The sequence below is a fragment of the Colius striatus genome, chromosome 23 (assembly GCF_028858725.1).
Source record: "Colius striatus isolate bColStr4 chromosome 23, bColStr4.1.hap1, whole genome shotgun sequence".
Lineage (NCBI taxonomy): Eukaryota > Metazoa > Chordata > Aves > Coliiformes > Coliidae > Colius > Colius striatus.
In genome coordinates, this window is record NC_084781.1 from 1,556,882 (window position 1) to 1,576,817 (window position 19,936).

The 19,936-nt window shown below is 50.0% G+C and overlaps 1 protein-coding gene across 4 annotated transcripts in view; it reads right to left on the bottom strand.

Moving 5' to 3' along the window:
• The window catches only part of ARHGAP32 (Rho GTPase activating protein 32), a 221,410-nt gene that overhangs the window by 19,811 nt on the left and 181,663 nt on the right, over positions 1–19,936 (bottom strand). For 3 of the 4 annotated variants that reach the window (XM_062014052.1, XM_062014049.1, XM_062014051.1), the window contains 2 exons: positions 9,665–9,814; positions 551–653 (listed from right to left, as the gene is read on the bottom strand). In XM_062014052.1, the coding sequence (XP_061870036.1) occupies positions 551–653; positions 9,665–9,814 (253 nt within the window). Of the gene's footprint in view, positions 1–550; positions 654–9,664; positions 9,815–19,452; positions 19,521–19,936 lie in introns of those variants that run through there. The other variant, XM_062014053.1, reaches the window with a different exon arrangement.

Genomic DNA, 19,936 nt, shown 5'->3' on the forward strand with positions numbered 1-19,936 from the left:
GCCCAGGGAAGAGCCCATGTCAAAGTGCCCAAAGGAGACTTGTGACCTCATGGGAAGCTCATGCTGGAGCAAGTTCCTGACAGGACCTGGCAACCTGTGGGCTGTCAGGACCTTTCTCAGCTTTGAGAAACCAATTCTCCCCAAGTTAAGTCTGTTCCTGCTGAGTGATCTCCCTGTCCTTAGCCTGACTCATAAGCCCTTTGTTATATTTCTCTTTCCCCTGTCCAGTTGAGGAGGGGGAATGACAGAAAGACTTTGCTGGGTCCCTGGCACCACAGTTCCCAGTTAACTGCCAATATGCCAGGAGTCCACAGCAGCAAGGACAAACATCAGCTGCTCCAAAGGGCTCCGGCAGCAAGAAGCAAGAGCAATGCCACATGCCAGCACGGTGACACCACAACCCCAGAGCCCTCTGCTGCTCAACCCTGAAGGGAAACATCCTGCCAAAGGAACTCAGCATGCCAACCCTGTGTTGCTGTGCAAGGAGGGCAAAGGCAGTGCTGCATGCAGGCAGTGCAGAGCCAGTGGCATCCATGGGTCCAGCCCTTACCGCAGCTTCTGGATGTTGGAGGCGATGCCGGACAGGCGGTAGATGCCATCCACGATGCCATGCTTCTCAATGAACTCTGTGCAGCTCTTGAGGACCTGGGGGACTAAAGAACAAAGGTCTTGGTTAGTTGGAGTGTGCAGGTTAGTTGGAGTGTGTTGTTAAAAGCCTTTGTTAAGGCTGTGCTCTTGGCAGGTGACATCTAAGCCCGAGCAGGTTACTGCTTTAGTTCTGCCTTGGAGGAGGCAGGCTGTAAGAAATGGAACTCCAGGAGGTGGTGAGGAGACTGCTCAGAGGGGGGTTTTATGCTTTAAAGAAATGCCAGGATATGATTCAGGTTGGAAAAATAAGTCCATTCAGGTTGAAAACAAGTCAACTCTAGTCAAGCAAAGGCAGAGTCCCATCACAGCTCCCACGAGAGCTGTGGCTGTTCAGTTCCATTCCACAAAGTCAAGTAAATAACTCTCTTTGGCCAAAAAAACTTCCTTTGTGTTCCAATCTCCACCACATGAACCTGATTTAGGTAAATAGAAGCATTAAGGGGATGCTGCTTTCTGCATCAGAGGCCAGGAGAGCTTTTCCAGCTGATGGTTTCCCTGCCCGATGCCCATCAGAGCGTGAGTGGATGGAGATAGCTACATGATGTACCACGCTCACAGAGGCTGCAGACAGAGCAGGGCATGACAGAATGGAAAACAAAACAAAGCCAGAGGATATAATTAGGTGTCAGGTTAATATTCAAGCCGCTTCACCAACTGATTCCTTCCAGTTGACTTCTCAGCCTCACGCAGCACACGCTCCCAGCTCCTTCCTAAGGAGGAAACTGCCCTGAACACAGAAGGAAAATGAGGATTGAGCTCTTGTGTGCATCAGCAAAAAAGCAGCTCAGGTCCTGCTAGATCCCTCTGCAAGGCACCTTTTGGCTGCAGCTCCTGGGGTGATCCACATTCACTCTTACATGGGCTGCCGGGTCTGATCGATTTGCCCCGTGACACAGATTCTGGATAGGTCACGTGGCAAATCTCCTTCCATCAGGCAGCAAATGCCATCTGCCAGGCAGTTCTGAGTGCTCCTGAACTCAGATGCTCTGTGCTTTCCCCTTCCCTGGTGCTGTGCTGCTGGCTTTCTGGCTGGAGGAGGAAAAGGGCTGTTTGAACCTTGGGAGTCGGGAGGGTGAATCCCAGGCTGAGGGCACGGCTGAAGGCTCTGCACCTGAGAGAGGGCGATAGAAACAGCTTTGGTGGGCACCTGGTAGCCAAGCCAGAGCTAAACCACCCCACAGAGGGAGTGTGGCCCTCTCCTTCTGGGCTTCATCCTGCACAACAGGCCCTTGTGTACCCCTTCAGCAGCACCCCACAGTGACAAGAGGAATCAGCACCAACGGTCTCCCTTCCCCGAGTCCTGCTGGGTGATGGAACATCCTGGGCACAGGGGGAATAAAACCCTACCAGGGCTTGTTCTATGCATTTCCTAATCTGGTTACCAGGACAAGCTGTTCCTTAAGCTAAATATATCATGCCAGCACCACAGATACTGTGGGGGAATTGTGCATGGTTGGAGAAGTGAGTGGAATTGAAGCAGGGCTGTACTTAGACTCCAAGGCCCTTTGCTGGAATGATGACTTGAATTCTCTGGTTGTTGAACAAAGAGGGCACCTGACAACTCCATGTATGTTCAAACCTCCCTCTGCCCTTTGAATGCCAAGCCTAAAGAGCTCAACATACATTTATAGTGTCCAGAATGAAATGGCAGGAGGACAGCTCAAGCTAAGACTTTGTTTGGGGGATGTGGAGTGTGCCCAGGTCCACACTTATGGTGGCTCCTGACCTTTTCAGGTACCTGTCCCTGCACACCTTGTAAATCCCTCCTCTGCTGCAGAGGGGAGCTTCTCAGTGTTCATGTCCTGTGTTTGCATCACCATAGTCTTTTCCAACCCCAAAGGACTCAGTGATATGAATCAGGAAGGTATCTGGGCTGCAGCCTGGTGGGAAACTGATGGAGGCATCTTCTCATGGGGTGTAGCAGCACCTGCACTACAATTACAGCTACAACTACAATACAAACCTGGCCCTTTCCACTTCCACACTCCCAAGCAGGTAACAGCACTGTGCTAGTTAACACTGACTGTGAGGCTTGTTCCTCTTATGAGCAATACAGTTTTCAGCCACTGACACCAGACAATCTCTGCAAAGAAGCCTGCAGCCTGCCAAAACCATCTCAACACCCCTCTCTTCCTGAGAACCTGAGCCAAAATCAACCACCTTCCCCCATCCTCTCCTTCCCCTCGCTGTCCCCAACAACAGGCCTGGCACACTGCATCACCATAGCAGCTCAAGGAATGTCTTTGACTCATTCCTGAGCATCTCTTGGCTAGTTTGAAAGGTTTATTACATCTCTGAGGGCTCATTAACTGGTTAATTCTTGGCCATTAAGAGGAAGCAGAAGCTTTACGGTTTTCATTCCAAAGGACATTTTGTTTCATCTCAGATTCAGGCACCTTTCCTATCTGCTTGGTGTCACTTCTTCCTTTTTAATCTGTTCTTTGTGTTTAAGTGGAACTTGTGTGTTCCACAAGGATAAACCATTGGCCACAAGGTAAAGGTGAGGTGGAGGCAGCTCCCTCCTGTGGCCTTTCTCAAGTGAGGAAGGATGGCTACAGCCCCCGAGGCCCAGTGTCACACACAAGTGTGAGTGCCTCAGGGATGTGCCCCTGGCTGGGCCCTGACAGCTTCTAGACCTCTGAAATTAGCCACATCAATCCCTTCTCCTGTAACCCAAGGTAAAGACCCAGTGAGGGATATCACACCCCCAGAGGCCCAGAGTGGTGGGGTGGGAGGGGACCTGCAGAGCTCACCCAGCCCAAGCCCCTGCTCCAGCAGGTTCCCCTGGCTCAGGGGCACAGGAACGTGCCCAGGTGGGTTTGGGAACCTCCTGAGGAGCCTCCACACCCTCCCTGGGCAGCCTCAGCTCAGCTCCAAAGGACTTGCTCCTTGTGTTTAGGTGGAACTTTCAGTGTTCCAGCTTGTGTCCCTGTCACTGGCCACCACACAAAAAGGACTGTCCCTATGTACCCTCCCCCAGTTAAGTACAGTTGCCTTTACCATCACTATTTTTAGCTCCATGTTGAAAAAATCAACCCTGACAAATTATTTCCTGACCAAAAACCCAGTAAAAACACCACCCCTGTAACAATTCACACTGCAGCTTCTTCCAGGAGCCTCAATTCCAACTCCTATTTCACAAACTCTTCCCCCTCCACCTTGAAGCTCCACAGAAGGTGAGAACCAACACAGGGCAGAGGCTGGGCATCTCCTTCCCACTGTTCTCTGAGGATAAGTCACCTGCACATGGGCCACAACCACCCAGCCCCACCATCTCCTGCACATTCACCACAAAACCCATCAGACTGTCACAGAGCCTTCTGCATTCCTCCTGAATCCGTGTCCAGGGCTGAGAAAGGAGCAGCAAAGCAACCAAACAGCAAACTACCTTTGAGGTTCTCTGTTCCCCAAGACTTGACCCAGGTGAAAATCATCCAGATGAGCTGCCTGAAGGCTGAAGCAGCAGATCACAAGCTGCAAGCTGCTTGTGTTGGACTTTTGCACTGAAGTGTGATCATGGCACATGGGGGAGGGCTAGAAACCATGAGCTGGTGCCAGGAGCAAACATCAGTTTGTGGAATCAACCTCTGGGCTCTTGCTTTTTTAAGGCTGGGCTTGAATGTTTATGGCAGCTCACCCAAGGAAGGGTGTAAAACCCAAAGTGCAAAGTCCAGACTTGAGAAATACAAATCCCACTGTGTTTAGATCAATTACTGCAATGGAAAGGGAGAGAAGAGGGGGGGAGGGAAGTATCCACCTTGTTAAAAGCATGAGGGGTGAGAGCACAAGCAAGTCCTGCAAGGCTTTCTCCTCGTGTTTGTTCCCCCTACAGCTGCAGTGTTTTGAAATGCAAATAGATTCTCAGCTCCCCTGCAGTCCTCTGGGTCATTCAGGCAGCAAGAATTTCTCTTCTCACAGCTGTAGGCAAGGTGGGGGAGGAGGGGGGAAAGGAAAAGGAAAGAGAGAAACTGTCTCTTTGCTTAAGTGCAAAAGCTTGGGTTGCCTCAGTCCCTTTTCTGCAAGTGGTTCTGCACAGGGCCCCCACGTACCCCTTTGCAGCCCTCCCCAGTAATCTGTGGGGTTGCAGCAATTCAAAAGGCAGATGGTGAAGGATAACAGTGTTATCTTTGGAGTTGTGCCCAAAATAGCTCAGAACTGTTGGCTTGTCAAAGTACCAAGGAGTTTGTGTAGCAAGGGAGCATCTGCAGCAAGAGGGAGATTCATCTACAGACAGGTCAGTGACTTATTCCCTACGTTCACAAGGCTACTCTGGAGCCATCCAACACACCAACCTGTGCTAACACTTGAATCACTGTTACTTTAATCACTATTCCAGGTTTGGGTCATGCTCTTCACCTTCCCAAGTGTTAACAGCTCACCCTCCTGGTGCCTTAGGGGCAGATATGGACTGTTGGTTTCATTTTGCAAGCCTGGAGATGGAAAGGGAGATATCAAACAAGTTCCTGGAGGCCACAAAAGGTGAAAGGGATGGAGCTCAGGAGATGCCAGCTCCCACAACTCTGACTTCAGCTCAGGTCACTGATGGTCCAAGTCCTTTGATTAAATAGAAACCATTATAGACTGTGAAAGACTGCAAGGGAACTGAACTGGGCATGTCTGAGGCTGACTGGTCTCAATACATCTATATAACAGAAGGGAATGGCTGCTGTTACCTGTGAGCTCAAATCTCAACAGCCCCACTGAATTACTGCCAATTCCAATGATGGAAGCTGATGGTGTATCAATGCAACAAATACACACAGAGGTACCAAAACTGCCACTGGCCTACAAAGTCCTCTGTTAACACAGCTGGCTGGATTGTGGGGGTTACCTCAGGAAAGGAACATCTGACAGCATCATGTTAGGGCAGGCTGGGCTTAAGCTGTGCTCCACTCTAACCACCAAGAGAGAATGGACAGTCGTTGTGAAGTGCCAGGCAACAGGAACATGTTCAGCACAGAGAAAGAGCTGGCAGTGTATCTCCTCTGAGGAGGAGAGTGCTGGAGTGTGTGCAAAGATGGGCACTGGAGCTGGGGAAGGGGCTGGAGCACAAGGGGCTGGGGAGGGGCTGAGGGAATGGGGGTGTTGAGCCTGGAGAAGAGGAGGCTGAGGGCAGCCAGCAGCACTCTCTGCAGCCCCCTGACAGGAGGCTGTGGTGAGGTGGAGGTCAATCTCTTCTCCTGAGTGACAGGACAAGAGGAAAAGGCCTCAAGTTGCCCCAGGGGAGGTTGAGGCTGGAGCTGAGGCAGAACTGTTTCCCTGAGAGGGGTGTCAGCCCTGTGCCAGGCTGCCCAGGGAGCTGGGGCAGTGCCCAGCCCTGGAGGGATCCCAAAGCCGTGGAGCTGAGGTGCTGAGGGGGCAGTGCTGGGCTGGGCAGGGTGAGGGGAGGGCTGGGACTCCAGCAGCTTTTAAAGCTCTGTTCCAACCCAAATGGTTGTGTGGTTTCAGGTGTGTGCAGTGCCCCAGGTGTGAGGCCCCTTCCTGCAGGACTCCCAGCGCTCGCTGTCAATGCAGACGCTGTGACAGCTCCGTTTCCAAACGTTCTGAGGCCCAAATGAGGCCATGGCACAGATGCTGCAATGCAGCATTTCACCAGCTCCCACACTCAACAAACACATCTAGTCTTTCTAATTGGGGCCAAGCTATACTTAATGTCCTACTTGGTTTCCTTTGAGAGGTAAAAGACGTGAGGGGGGCAAGAAGTCTGTCTGCCTACAGAGGGAACAAAGCCTCTGTGAGTCAGGGCTTACACTGGCAGCTCCATGAAACAAACCAACGTGGCAAGCACCCCAAGCATCAAACCAAACAGCTGCTCCCTCCTAAGCTTGGCCTGCTTCCAAATGATGCTGCATTGGTGGGGCAAGCATTCAGAAACCAGGAGGAGCCGACACATGAATAACGTGCTACAGTTAAACAGACAGGCCTCTGAAAGCTCTGCTGGGTGACTGGGGCTGAGTGGAGAGGTGTTGTGCAAAAAGGGAGTATTACCACGACCTTTGCTTGATTTAGAGCCAGTACAGAAGGCAAAAATCCCCTATGTCAGAACTGGTTTTACTCCTGCAGGTATCCAGCAGTGACACGTGGCAGCCTGCTGTTGCTTTCACTGGAAGCTCTACATCCCAGTGCCCACCAGCACCCTGGCTCCCAATTCCCACCTTCCACAGCAGCCTGGAATGTAGATGAGTTTGAACAACAGTCTTGTGATCTGCTCATGACCCAGATCCTCATCTGAGAGACTGGACAAGGATGCTGCCCTGCCTGCAAGGGCCTCAGGGAAAGGCCCGTTTCACACCATGTGGAGACAGAACTCCCACAGAAGGTCTCCATTCTTGTTTGGAGAGTTCAAAGTGAACCCAGGACACTGCCTACCTTCAGCTGCCAGCCCAACAATCACTATGTACCCTTTGGGGTACCACAAGAGCCAACAACTCCTCTCCCAGCTAAGCAGCCTGAGCCAGTGGCCTCACCAGTGTCAGGTGTCCTTCCTTATGCCTTTTGTTCTCCTGGCCTGCTCTTCTCTCACTAGTTCCTACCTAAAATCAAAGTTACAGATGTTAGTGACTGTCAAATTGGGATTGTTAGTGTTATTCCACAGCAAGTTGTGGAGAATTCAGCCTGTGTCAGCTTCCCAAAGCTGATCATTAACACAACTCTTAACCTAAGTCCACTTTGGGTCAATATTGCATTTCTATTGCTTTGCCACTCATGTCACACCCTGGGGACGGTGCCATTTTCTCCTTTGGTCCTGCTAAAGCTTCTGGGTATTGGACAGCAAGCCACCAAAGCTGGCATCAACCTACAGGAACTGCTGATGTACTGGGTTGTGTTGTTTTTCTGAACTGAGATGTTCTATGTTGCAATCCCAAAGGTACCAGCAGGTACCAAGCACAGATTTCAGCTGCAGCACCCTGTCCTCTCTATAAAACTAGTTGTTGGTGATGAGGTGAAGGGACAGGGCTGATCTTTGCTCTCCCTAATTCAATTCTCCTGTGATATCTCAGTCTCCTTTCAGAGCTGCAGTTGGCTCCATGACTGAGCAACGTTCATGCTACAGAAGGAGGGGATCTTAAAATGCTGGGCATGCCCAGAGCTTGATACATAAGAACCCAGCAATGTCTCTGCAAAACCAACCCAGGGATGACATCACTTGGAATACAGGTCAGAGAGCTGAGTCACACAGTAAAACCACTCCTGCTGTGTGCAATGGAGACATGCCCCTGTCAGCAACATTCAAACTGGATCTGCTCCACTCCAGGGAGGAGTTAGGACAGAGTTATTCAATCAAAGCTGAAAGCAATTGGTAACTTCTCAGATGAAGAGACCTGGTTAGCACAGCTCAGTTGGTTACATGTGATGGCGGGGGAGTGACCAGAAGGAGCAGTGAGCTCCTAGAGACTGTCAAACAGGAGCCTCCAGTGGAGTCAGAACAGTCCAAGCTCACCTCAAGCTCTGGTTTTTAATGCTCCATAAAATGTGTACCCCTTCCAGCCAGGGGAGAAGTCAGCACAGAGGGCAGGGAAAGGCTTTAATTATTGCTGACTCGTGCCTAACTGAAATGGACAGGAGGAGGGCTGTGGGGATAAAAAGACAATTTGCCTCTCTTTGCCATTAATGAGCTCACTCTGCTGGCATGTCTCCTGCCCTCCAAGATTGCTCCCACAGCAGGAAAATAAAGCCAGCTCTATAGCTACCCAGTGGTGTAAATTACCTACTCCTGATGTAGTTCTTACATAAGTTACTGGACTGTTTCTGTCTCCAAACCATCCAGTTGCTGGCTCTCTGATGCTTTTCAAGCCCCAGCAATAAGGATCTCTACTGGTTCCAATTAACAAGCTAATGAGCCTTGCCACAGTCCCAATTCCATAAGAATAAGCTCATATTCTTCACCAACTGGTGGTAAAACGCTTCCTGTCAGGCCAGGGAGTGCACACTGCTGTCAGCAACTGCATCAGCTGGAAAAAGGGCACAAAACAGCTCCCCACCCTTCACCATCCCTCCTCATATGAACAAGGACCCTGAAGCCCCACTGGAAACATATTTAACAGAGCAACTCCTTTCCTACCCCACACATCACATCACTTCTCCTCACAGAGGCTGGGAGGCATCAGATGAACAGCTCTGGAAGCAAGAGGTTCAACAGCCAAACCTGCCTGCATTAGGCAAGGAGAAAGAATATGAAACAGCTCAAGAGCTGACACAGCCAGGCAAGTGATGCTACACCCCATCACTCATTTCCTGATGGCTTTCACTCCCAGGCAAACTGGCTGCAGCCCACATCTACTCCATGCTGCTTTGCTAAATAACCCTCAGCACGGGCCCTTTCTGGGAACGACCTTGGCTGGTGAAGTGTGAAAGAATTCAAGTCCTCTGTTCATTACTCAGCAATGCAGCTACCTCCCTGACCTCACAGCCTGCACTGAGGAGAAGGTAGGAAAGAGCACATGGAGTGAAAAGTTCCTGTGAGGAGAAGTGGTTAAGAATGGTGGATCTTTTTCTCCTTGGAATGGACAGTTCTTCCCTGCTGCCTCCTTAAGCTGCTGGGGGGAAGGGGAAAGGGACTGAGAAGTGCTACAGGAATCTCACTGTAAGAGACAGAAAAGCAAGCAGCAATAAAACATAATACCCAGCTAATTCCTGTAATTGTGGGGGAATCAAGGGGAAAGGCAGATGGCTTTACATTGCAAACTCTGCTACAATCATACAAAGGCACCAAGACAGTGAAGATGAATATACCAGTTCATTATTTGTTGACACTGACAACGTTTCTTTCCCTGCTAAAACCCCCTCTTTTTATTTGAAGGCTTCAAGAGGCTGAGAACTCATCTTCAGCAGTTCCACCTAGCTTCAGCACTTCCAAATCAAACCAAGGTTGCTCCTTATTAACATCACCCTTGGTGTATCTTCCAGCCATCGATTCTTTCCGCCGCAGGCTTCTCTGCCAGCACCAACTCACCCTTTGCTAAGATCCCATCACCCCAAAACAAGAGGAAGAACCCAAGAAAGGATTGTTTCTTACCATCATGGCCAGAGTTGAGAAGATGCTCTCCCAGGTCACAGCCAAACACCCTTTCCTTCAGGATCCCCCTCTGTTTCAGCTTCTGTTTCGTTGGGCGCGACTTCATGAATGTTCGGAGGAAGGTGATGAGCTTGCCGTGTTTCTTCGACACTGCACGACAAAAGGAAAGGGAAACCACTTGGGTTTAGACCTGGCTCAGTTAGGCCCAGGCCAATAACACATTCCACAGAGCACTTAAAGAGCAGTAGGAACACTAAGATAAGTTATTTGCAGGAATTGACCTATCCAAGGTCTGCTGTTAAACAGAGAGATTTGGCTTTTGCTCTGACTCTTGGCTTAGTGCAGAAATAACAGGAGACAGCTGTAATGGAAGAATCAAACACAAAGACACCTTCATCTGCAAAGCAGCTTCAGGTGGAGTGTACTATTGGTGAGAGAGCTACAATTTGCAGCTCTGGAAAGAAAGAACAAGGCTAAACCAACAAACCCCATCCCCTCCTGTGCGTCGATGGTGTATAATCTACATGGAGAAATAAAGGCCTTGCTGCTGGCTCTCACTCTTAGGTGCCTCCAGAACAAACACATGACTAATAAAATCAGAACTCAGAGGAGGTTTAGCTGCAAGTGCCACAACCTGCCCTTCCACACTGCCATTTCACTGACCCTCTCTGCTGCTGGGCCATCCCAGGGCACGATCAGCTCCCAGCCCTCTCCAGCCTTTGCAAGAGAAAAGCATGGCTGCCTTTGTTTTATTTCACACAAAACTAAGGCAGCTGATTTGTAGAGATGTGGTTTATCCCCTCCAGTATATATAAGAATATATATATGTAAGAATATATAAATACAAGAAGCCTACAAAGGGCTCACAGCTCAGGAGCCCTCGCCTCTCCAAACCTCCTGCTCCCCTCCTGCTCCCTTTCTGTGGTCACTCTGTCATAAACTAAGGGGCACAATCCACAGCCACCAAGAGAAAGCCACTCAGGGCAGGAGTGTGTGACACAGACTCATGCAAATGGCAAGGAGAGGCCCTGCAGGGTTTGAATGGGAGCACAACAATGCCCTTGAATGTCAACTTTTCTTCCTGAGGCCTGCTCTGAAAGCGAGAGGGCTCAGGCCTCCCCAACAAAAGTGCCATTGTGTACATGACTTAAAAGCAGTTTAACTTCAACAGAAGAGCTCTATTGAAAAGAACAAAGGGCTAGGTATGAAAGGGCTGTGCTTTGTGAGGAAGCTTTTCCAGCTGGAGGAAGCTGTAAAGGCTCCTGAAGCAGCCAGGCAATACCGAGGCAATACGGCCATGGCTCTGCCCTGCTCCTCTCTCTCACATCCCAGAACACAACCCTGTATTTCCCCTGCAGTAAAACCCCAGAGTCCTGCAATCAAATCCCAGCAGGGGAATGGGCTTTCAAACAACTAAAGTAAAGCCAGGAAGATCCTTGGTGCCAGAGCAATTGAGTGCTGCTGCTGGGTAAGATGTACAGCTATCTGTGAGTGGCTTTGGGACTCAGCCAAAGGCATTTGTGCAGTGATGGTTCACACAGGCAGGCAGGGTATTCTTCAACCACACAACAGGAAAACCCCTGTCCCAAGAACAAGGTGATATCATGGTACACTTCACTGTGTTTTAATCCCTAGCTGAGTATTTCCCCTGCTGTTTTACCAGGTATTGAAGCAGTCCCTCTGTTTGTAACAAACTTGCTTCCAATGACCATATTTCTACCTCTGAGTTCTGGTTTGGGATCAAATCCCTTTTAGCAGCAGGACATCACTCTGACCTGTAGCAGTCAAATACGTCTGAACACATGAAATCCTACAACCTCCCTCCAAACTCCCTTCTCAACAAGCCCAAATCATTTAAGCAAAGGCAGATGCCTTGAGCATGACAAACTGTGGCTACAGGGGCTTTAATTAAAGGGATGTTTTCAGTTTGATGAGGGTTGTTTTTTTAATTACATACAGCAAATGAGTGCCAAACAAAGCTGGGATAGATTTTGGTGGTATCCATCATCACAGTAAAGCAAAGGCTCATTTATCATCCCCACTCAGGGGTAAATGGAGACAAGTGTCATCCTGACTGTGGAATTTCCCAGCCTCACACCCTGGGGCTCCTCTGAAAACGACCCCAGACAGATGCTTTGATGAGAACCAAATAAAACCATTACTAACAGGTATGTTTTCCCTCTGAATCATGTCCCTGACTCCACAGACAGCTCTTCATGAAGTAGCTCACTGAATGAGGAAGGAGCCCATCTGGTAACAGATTTAAACCAGAGAAATGCATTTCCAGGACTGGACAAAGTCTAATGCTGGTGTGCTCAGGTCAACAAGAGACTTTTGGGTGTCACTTCAGGCCTTAACACCAGAAATAAAGCTGTAATGGGTACACTTCCATGATCCAAAGGTGCTTGGATTGATGCTTCTTTACCTCACTCACCAGGAGAGAGATGTGAGTGATAAATTTGCTCTGCCTTGAAGCCACTCAGTCCAGGTTAAAACAACTGCCTTGTTTTCTGTGTCATTAAGCAGATCCCTGCAAGAGTCCAGGGCAATGCCTGAGCAGGTTCAGGCACCAGGAACTCAGCTATCAACCTCTGCATGGTTCCCTGGTGAAGCACAGCTGCCCACCCTCCTCTTCCCTGAACCTCTGCCCACCTTCTGCCTGAGCCTTAAACCAACTTGAGGGTTTGATACCTACGCAAGGATGATTCACTGAGAGGAGTCTGGCTTCTCTTGGGTGGGGATGAGAAAGAGAACAGAGCAAGAAAATCCACACAGTCATCTCTTTGCTGACAGCTTACAAAAACAAAGGATAAAAAGAAAAAGCAAGGAGGTTTCTGATATGGATAAGCTATGCTTGTAAGCCCCAAGAGCTCAGGAGGCTGTCAGGTACCCTGCCGTTGTGCCACCAGCTGAAATGCCTTCCATCCTGCTTCCCAGGCCTCTGACAGCACCTGACCCCCAAAGCACCCTAAGAGAGGCTGGATTTTGGTTTAAATGAAGGTAAAAGCAGTTTCTGGAGAAGCATCAATGCCAAGGTTGCTACTAAATATTCTGCAGAAGAAATGTTTTGTGCTTCCCAAACACTGGCCCCACACCTTTGCTGCCTCACTGGGGACAGCACCAGCCAGCAGTGTTCTCCAAGTCCTTGTCCTCCACTCCTACACCCATTGCCAAACCCCAGAATTAGGGAATGTGAGGCAGTTATGGAATCAAGGCAGAAACAACTTACAGTTGCTACAATCTGAGGAGATGTGGATAAAGTCAACAGCCCTTTTCTACCTGTGCTGTCCCACCAATAAATAGGGGATAAGATAAATCCATTTTCCAGCTCAGATTGAAGTACTATAAAGCAAACTGCTTACCAAGAAGCAGAGGCTTTCCTAAGAATCACACAATCCCAGAGTCGTGGGGGCTGGAAGGGCCCTGCAGAGCTCATCCAGCCCAAGCCCCTGCTACAGCAGGTTCCTCTGGCTCAGGGGGCACAGGAACGTGTCCAGGTGGGGTTGGAAACCTCCTGAGGAGCCTCCACACCCTCCCTGGGCAGCCTGGGCCAGGGCTCCATCACCTCAGCACCAAAGGACTAGCTCCTTGTGTTTACTTGGAACAAAGACAAATAGAAGAGTTGGAGAGTGGCACCAAAAAAACCCCAGGAGCCTGATCAAAACCCAACCAAAAGAAACCCCACCTGAGGCTGGGCTGCTCTTGAAGTCTTGCTGGCATGAATTAGGAGTGAGAAAAAGAACCAGCACACCCTTAGCTGACATAACTACTCTGGCCAAAGCCTTTGCACAGTGGGAAGGGAGGGAACAAAACAGGAATACTTGTGCCAGGTGTTCTCATGTGGTTTTGGGGCACTGCCATACTCTGTACTTCCCTGAGGAACACTTATCAGCAAACCATGCTGTTGTTGCTTTACCACTGAGCTTTTGGAGTATAAAGGAGGCCAGAAATCCACTTCCCCCCCTTCCCCAGGTTGATAAAAGCTATTAAATAACAATTAGTTCATTAAAAGCAGGGCTTGTTCATCTTAATGGCTCAGATTGAGAAGGCACTTCAGGATAGACTTGTTTACTGTCAGCCAAAGCAGTTTGATGGCAGTTGTTCAGCTCAATGTGTTTTCTCCTGGGTTACTCTGGGAATCCACTGAAAGCTCACAAGGATCTTTTGGGAAACATTGAATTGGTTTGGTTGGAAAAGAGCTTTGAGCTGCTGGAGTTCCAGCCCTGCCCTCACCCTGCCCAGCCCAGCACTACCCCATGGCCCTCAGCACCTCATCTGTGTGTCTTTGGGATCCCTCCAGGGCTGGGCACTGCCCCAGCTCCCTGGGCAGCCTGGCACAGGGCTGACACCCCTCTCAGGGAAACAGTTCTGCCTCAGCTCCAGCCTCAACCTCCCCTGGGGCAACTTGAGCCTGTTTCCTTCTGTCCCCTCACTTGGGGAGCAGAGACTGACTCCCTCCCCAGCACACAGTTTGTTTCTCTGATGGTGAGCAGTGATTTCACGTGCTGCAGAACCCAGTCTGTCCCCAGTCTGTCCCCTGCTGCCAGGACAGCGTGATGCTGAGGTCAACAGCAAGCACACGTGGGGCTGCATGGTTTAAAATAGATAAACAAACTGCAACAGGCCAAAAAAAACCCAAACATCAAAGCTGGAAAAAAGGTGTGGGAATGTTATTCAGAAAGCACAGCCTGGGAGCACAAAACACAAGCAAAAGGCATCCTCTCTGAAAAGAGATTTACAGCAAATCAAGCTGAAATCTGCCCAGGCTTTTGGCTCCTCAAGATCCACTCTCCTCTAAAATGAAACTCTGCTGCAGGGAGAGAAAGAGCAACAGGACTGAGAGGATGAGATGCTGGGTTTGGCTTTGTCACATATCTCCTGTGCTCCCACTTCTGCAAACACTGAGGAACACACTGAACTGAGTGTGAGTGGCCTGAGCTCTGCAGGTTCCCCACACAGCATCCTTTATCTCAGCCCCTCCTCAGTAAATGTTTTTAACATCTATCCCTTCACACTAAGGAATAAAACCCCATCCTCTGCAGACCCTCATCTTCCTGAAGAGAAATTATACATAGCCAAGAATTGAGTCACATCTCCCAGTTCTCTGTCATGTTCCTTAGCAACAAGACATTTTACTTCTTTCCTCCTGCCACGGCAGATGCTATTTTGGTAGTTAATTTATACAGCCCTAAAAACCCCAACCAGAATCTGGAACCATGCACCACCAAGCACTGTCCTTTAGTCCTTGAACAGGACACTGATTTTGAAGCAGGACCAAGCAAGCTCCACAGCAGTAAGTGCACTGATGTCTACACACTGAGCTCCCTTGGTGGTCATCAAAGATCTGCAGGAAGAGGTTTTCAAATCCCATAGATGGGAGAGTTTAAAAATAGCCTTCTATCTCCAATAACCTTCAGAAATGTTTCCTCACTGATTTGCTCTATTGAAAGAAAAAAATGAAGTGAAAATGCTGTGGTGCTTTTTGATGCTGCAGTGTTTTATCTGGTGCCAGGGCTGCTATCAGTTAAGGCTGGCCTCTGTGTTAGAAAAAGCCATGAAATATGTTAAAGGTGATTCATTTCAGATAAAACCCATTAAAATTAACTCTGGTGACAAGAGCCAGCCAAGATTAAGCAGGGATCTTCAGAGAGCATCAGATGCATGGAGAGTAAAGTAGGTCGTTGTAACTGATAGGAGATGTTGTTCTTATTTACAAAGTCTAGTAATAAGGAAGCTGCATTTATCCCAGTATCTGCCCAAGGCTTTCAGAGACACTCAGCTCAACTGCAACTCCTCCTTGGCCATGCCAACAGCAGCCTTTGGCTCAAAGCTGGAGTACTGGTGAGCAGGGGGATGCCTGGCATCAGAGATGCACCAGCTTGGCAGCTCCCGCCGTGGTTTTCCATGCTCAGGTTATACAGTAACCTCTGTCAGCTCCCACTGTGGTTGGTTCTGAGTCTTCTTCCACAAGACAGAAACCTGCACATTCAAGAGCTAACAGCAGAGCTGGGCCAGCAGCTTTCAACATGATTAACTACAACCCCACATCTGTGACCATATGCACGAGGATCACCTACAGTTTGAACAGTTGCATGCAAGAACCAGGAGCTATTTCCCAGGGCAAAAACTCTCAGATGGGAGGGAAAAAAAAGCCTCAGATGGGAAAGTTTGATAGCAAGAAATCTGCAACACTTTCCAGGTTTAAAGATCTGTCTGATCTTTCTGTACACTTTAAGGCCATAAGGGAGCACTAAGATAAATACAACATGACCTCCTGAACAAACAGGCTCTGAAGGAACTCCCTGCAGCACAGCACACCTACCCTGAGGGAAGCAGTAGAAGGTTTGGAGATATAAATCAGGTAGTTGAAGGGCTAGCTGAGAAAGAAGAGAGGTTTCAAGGGCTGACAAGGTCAACCTATTAATTCTGTTAACCTCTTTCAATTGTATTTAGGGGTTGGGGGGGGAAGCAGCGCTGACTAATCCAGTGACAAGGCAGCAGCAGGGATGGGCTTTGGTTAGGTAACACCAGGGCTTGCAGTTGGGGGTGAGGAAATATCAATAGATGGGGATGCAGTTCAAAGGAAACAAGTTATCAGAGGGCAAAACTGGAGGACAAGTGGGAGCTGAAAGCAAAACGATAGCTGAGGGCATTCAGCAACCCTGGTGACACAGAGAGGTCACAGGGCAAGCAAGACTGGGAGACAAGGGGAGCACACTGGGAAACATAGAGCTAGGAGGAAAAATGGCCAAAAAAGACACTTGGAACACCTTTTCCCCCCCTCTTTCATTCACACTGCATTTTGCTAAGCCTCTGTGTGTTCTGCAGAGTAATGAGTGCAGTCCTTTTGCTTATCTCAGGGATTAATGAGCCTCTTCAAGAACTCAGGTCATTGTCACAAGCACAACTAGCCAAGTGTTGGTCTTTCCCTCCTGTTCACTTTGGGATATCATAATCATCTGACCTTGCAGGCCCAAGCACACACAGCACCCACACCTAGTAGAGATCTTGATATCAGAACGTGTGTGGAAGCCCTAAACTCATACTAAAGAGGACTTGCTACTGGAACTTGAAGGGATCCTTAGACAGCTCCAAAAGAAACCAACCCCAAAGGCACTGTGGAAGGTGTTGCCAGTTTGCATGTTCCTTATCTCAAGTGGTGCACAGCATTAAGGACATCTGGGTCAGCACCAACATCAACGATGACGTGAGCACCAAGATCAACCAGGTAATTGTGTATTATTAGATACTCTCCAGATACTTGCAAAGAAGGAAGAGAGAGAGAACAATCAAGAGCCAAGATGCCACCTAACACCAGAGCAGGTTCAACTGTACCTCAGCCACCTCTGCCAGATGTTTGTCCAACTCAACATTCTCCAGTGCTGAAACCCACCCAATTCTCTGGTCATCACTCAAGCTGCTACCCATCCTTACAGAGGGGGTTTCTTAACAGCTGATCTCAACCTCCCCTTATTCCAATCCAACCCAAATGTTGATTGTCCTGTCTACAGCAGCCAAATTGACTGCTTGCAAACTCTTGCTGGTTTGTAGGCAAAGTGTGTGCTGCATGCAGCATCCTTCCTTGATCAAAGGGCTTCAACAGTCTCAATGAAGCTGCAGCATGGCTGCTTGAGCCTCACCCCACATCATTGCATACTTCTGCTGCATATGGCAGTGGTGCTGCAGGAGATCACCCCAAAACTTGACAGCAACTTGAGCCAGCTCTGAATAAACATCAGGTCCTTTTGGACACACACAAGTCACCCTTCAGCCCAGTCCTGACAGCAGCTAAACCAGGATAACTGGAGTGACTGCAGCAGTCAGGTTACTCCAGTTTTGCACGGCAGCAGCTCGGCTGGAGCAATGAAAAACCATCTGACCTGAATCAACAAACAACAGAATAATTAGAGGAGTCTGGCAGATGGAGCCCAGTCCTGGAGTGAGAGGGTGTTTGCTCTTATGCAAGGCCTTGGGAAGGAACCTTTTTATTCCATCAGGATGGGACGTGAGCAATCCACCTGGAGTAAGGAGGAGACTTGGGTCAAAGCACACTACCTCCTTTCTTAAGCCACAGATCCTCAGCATACAGATTCATCTGAAGTATGAAGGACAAGTAACATCACTGCTGCCTCCCAGTCCCTCAGCCAAAGATGCTTATCTCCATTTTTGATAGCCAGAGGGCAGCTGTTTACAGCCCAGCCCAGTTCCTTTACAAATGACCTGCTCTTCCCAGGGCTGATATTGTTCTGGTTCTTTAGCTACTAACACCTGCATTAAGCCTTGAGATGAATTTGCCTTGGGAAGCAAAATTCCCACCTGCCTAGAGTGGAAACTATATTGACCAGAAGAGACATGAGCCTCATTCCCATGACTGTATACAGCAGTGGTGGGACACAACAGCTTTAAAGAGGATGAAGGTGACATCTTCCCTCTTCACACAGCTCCAAAAAGCTCAATTGAGAATGAAAACTGGGCCTAATACCTTTGGGGATTTGCAGCAAACTCAAATCTGCCTTCTAAGGAATGCAGATATTGCATTGTTTTGCCTGCTGTGATTTCAAACCAGACTCTTATCACGCTTGTGGTGCTGCCCAGAACAAAGGCAGTCAGGGGAGAGAGGAAAGGCAAGTCCTCCTTCTCTTCTCTGGCATAAATAAGATCCTGCAGGGCGTTTAGTCCTTAAAAATGGCCTTAGAGCTTCCAGGAGGTTTTCTGAACAAATGTGACCAGACGAGCCGTGGCGACTTGCAGAGTGTCTGCTGTGATCACAGTAACTGCTCTCCCTGGGAATGGGATTTTCCAGAGCTGTGCATTCGCTGCCCTGGGGCACCAGCAGACAAAGGACTAGCATTTTTAAATAGGAAGAGCCCTTCATCCTCAACAACGCCATCAATAATATGAAGGCTTAGGAATGTATCCTCTGTCCCTCCCCTGAGTGCCAGGCTGGGAAAGGAAGGGAAACAATAAGATAAAGCGATATGCAAAAGAAACCAAACCCCTATTGACATTCAAATTGTAGATATTCCCATCTGTCAGCTGCCTCTTTGGGAGCCAGGTATAAATCTGAGCAGGAGGCACTGATCTCACATCTCTGCAGCCCCCAAGCATCCCTGTGGAGAAACTGGACTGTGCTGCAAGAGGCCTGCAAGCTGAAATGCCTTCTCCCCTGGGATTTGGGTGGGAATCCTCACACAAATCAGCCCAGGCATGAAAAAGGCTCCCTTTAGCAGCTCCGGCTTGCTACACACCCATGAACTTAGATTAAGTCCAATAAACCAGTTTACAAGGCTGGACTGGGAGCAGAAAGGTGCAATAGAAACCTGCAGTCAGAGATTAGCAAAGGGGAAAGAGCAGCCAAGCAATCAGACAGGGGGGTGGGTGGGAGGGAACCGGTCTCGGGTTGGCAAGAGAAGCCAAGCTTCGAGACAAGCAACATGCCCAAGGGCACAGATCCCTCACGGTCTCCAACCACGGCACAAACCAACGGGCCGGTCGCTGGGAATGACCGAGCGTCAGGTACTTTATTCATCTGCCCAATACCGCGATGGCCGAGATGTGGCTTTTAAAGACGTGCTGCCAGGGTTTGCCCTCTGCAGAAGCCACGGGACAGACGGCACAGCGCCGTGTCAGAGCCAAACCGTCCCGCGAAGCCACGGATGCCCCAGCCCGCAACGCGAACCGCCGGCCAGTCACCGAGCAACAAGTGGGCGCAGGGACCTCGGCACACAACGCGAGCCTTGGCTGAGGCAGACGCTGCGGCGCGGGGACGAACCGAGCCCGTCTCTTACCTTCCCCGGCGGCCGCTCCCGAGCGAGTCCCCGCGGCCGGCGCCGAGCGCGGGGGTCCCTGCGCGGCTCTGCCCGCCCCGGCGAGGCGGCAGCGCCAGGCCCCGCCCCGGCCCCTCCTCCCGCCCCGGCCCCGGCCCCGGCGCGGCCAGCCCAGCCCCTGCTACAGCGGGTTCCCCTGGCTCGGGGGCACAGGAACGTGTCCTGGCGGGTCTGGGAACCTCCTGAGGAGCCTCCACACCCTCCCCGGGCAGCCTGGGCCAGGGCTCCCTCACCTCAGCACCCTCACCTCACCTCAGCACCCTCACCTCACCTCAGCTCCCTCACCTCAGCACCCTCACCTCAGCCCCCTCAACTCACCTCAGCTCCCTCACCTCAGCTCAGCACCCTCACCTCAGCTCCCTCACCTCAGCTCAGCACCCTCACCTCACCTCAGCTCCCTCACCTCAGCTCAGCTCCCTCACCTCACCTCAGCTCCCTCACCTCA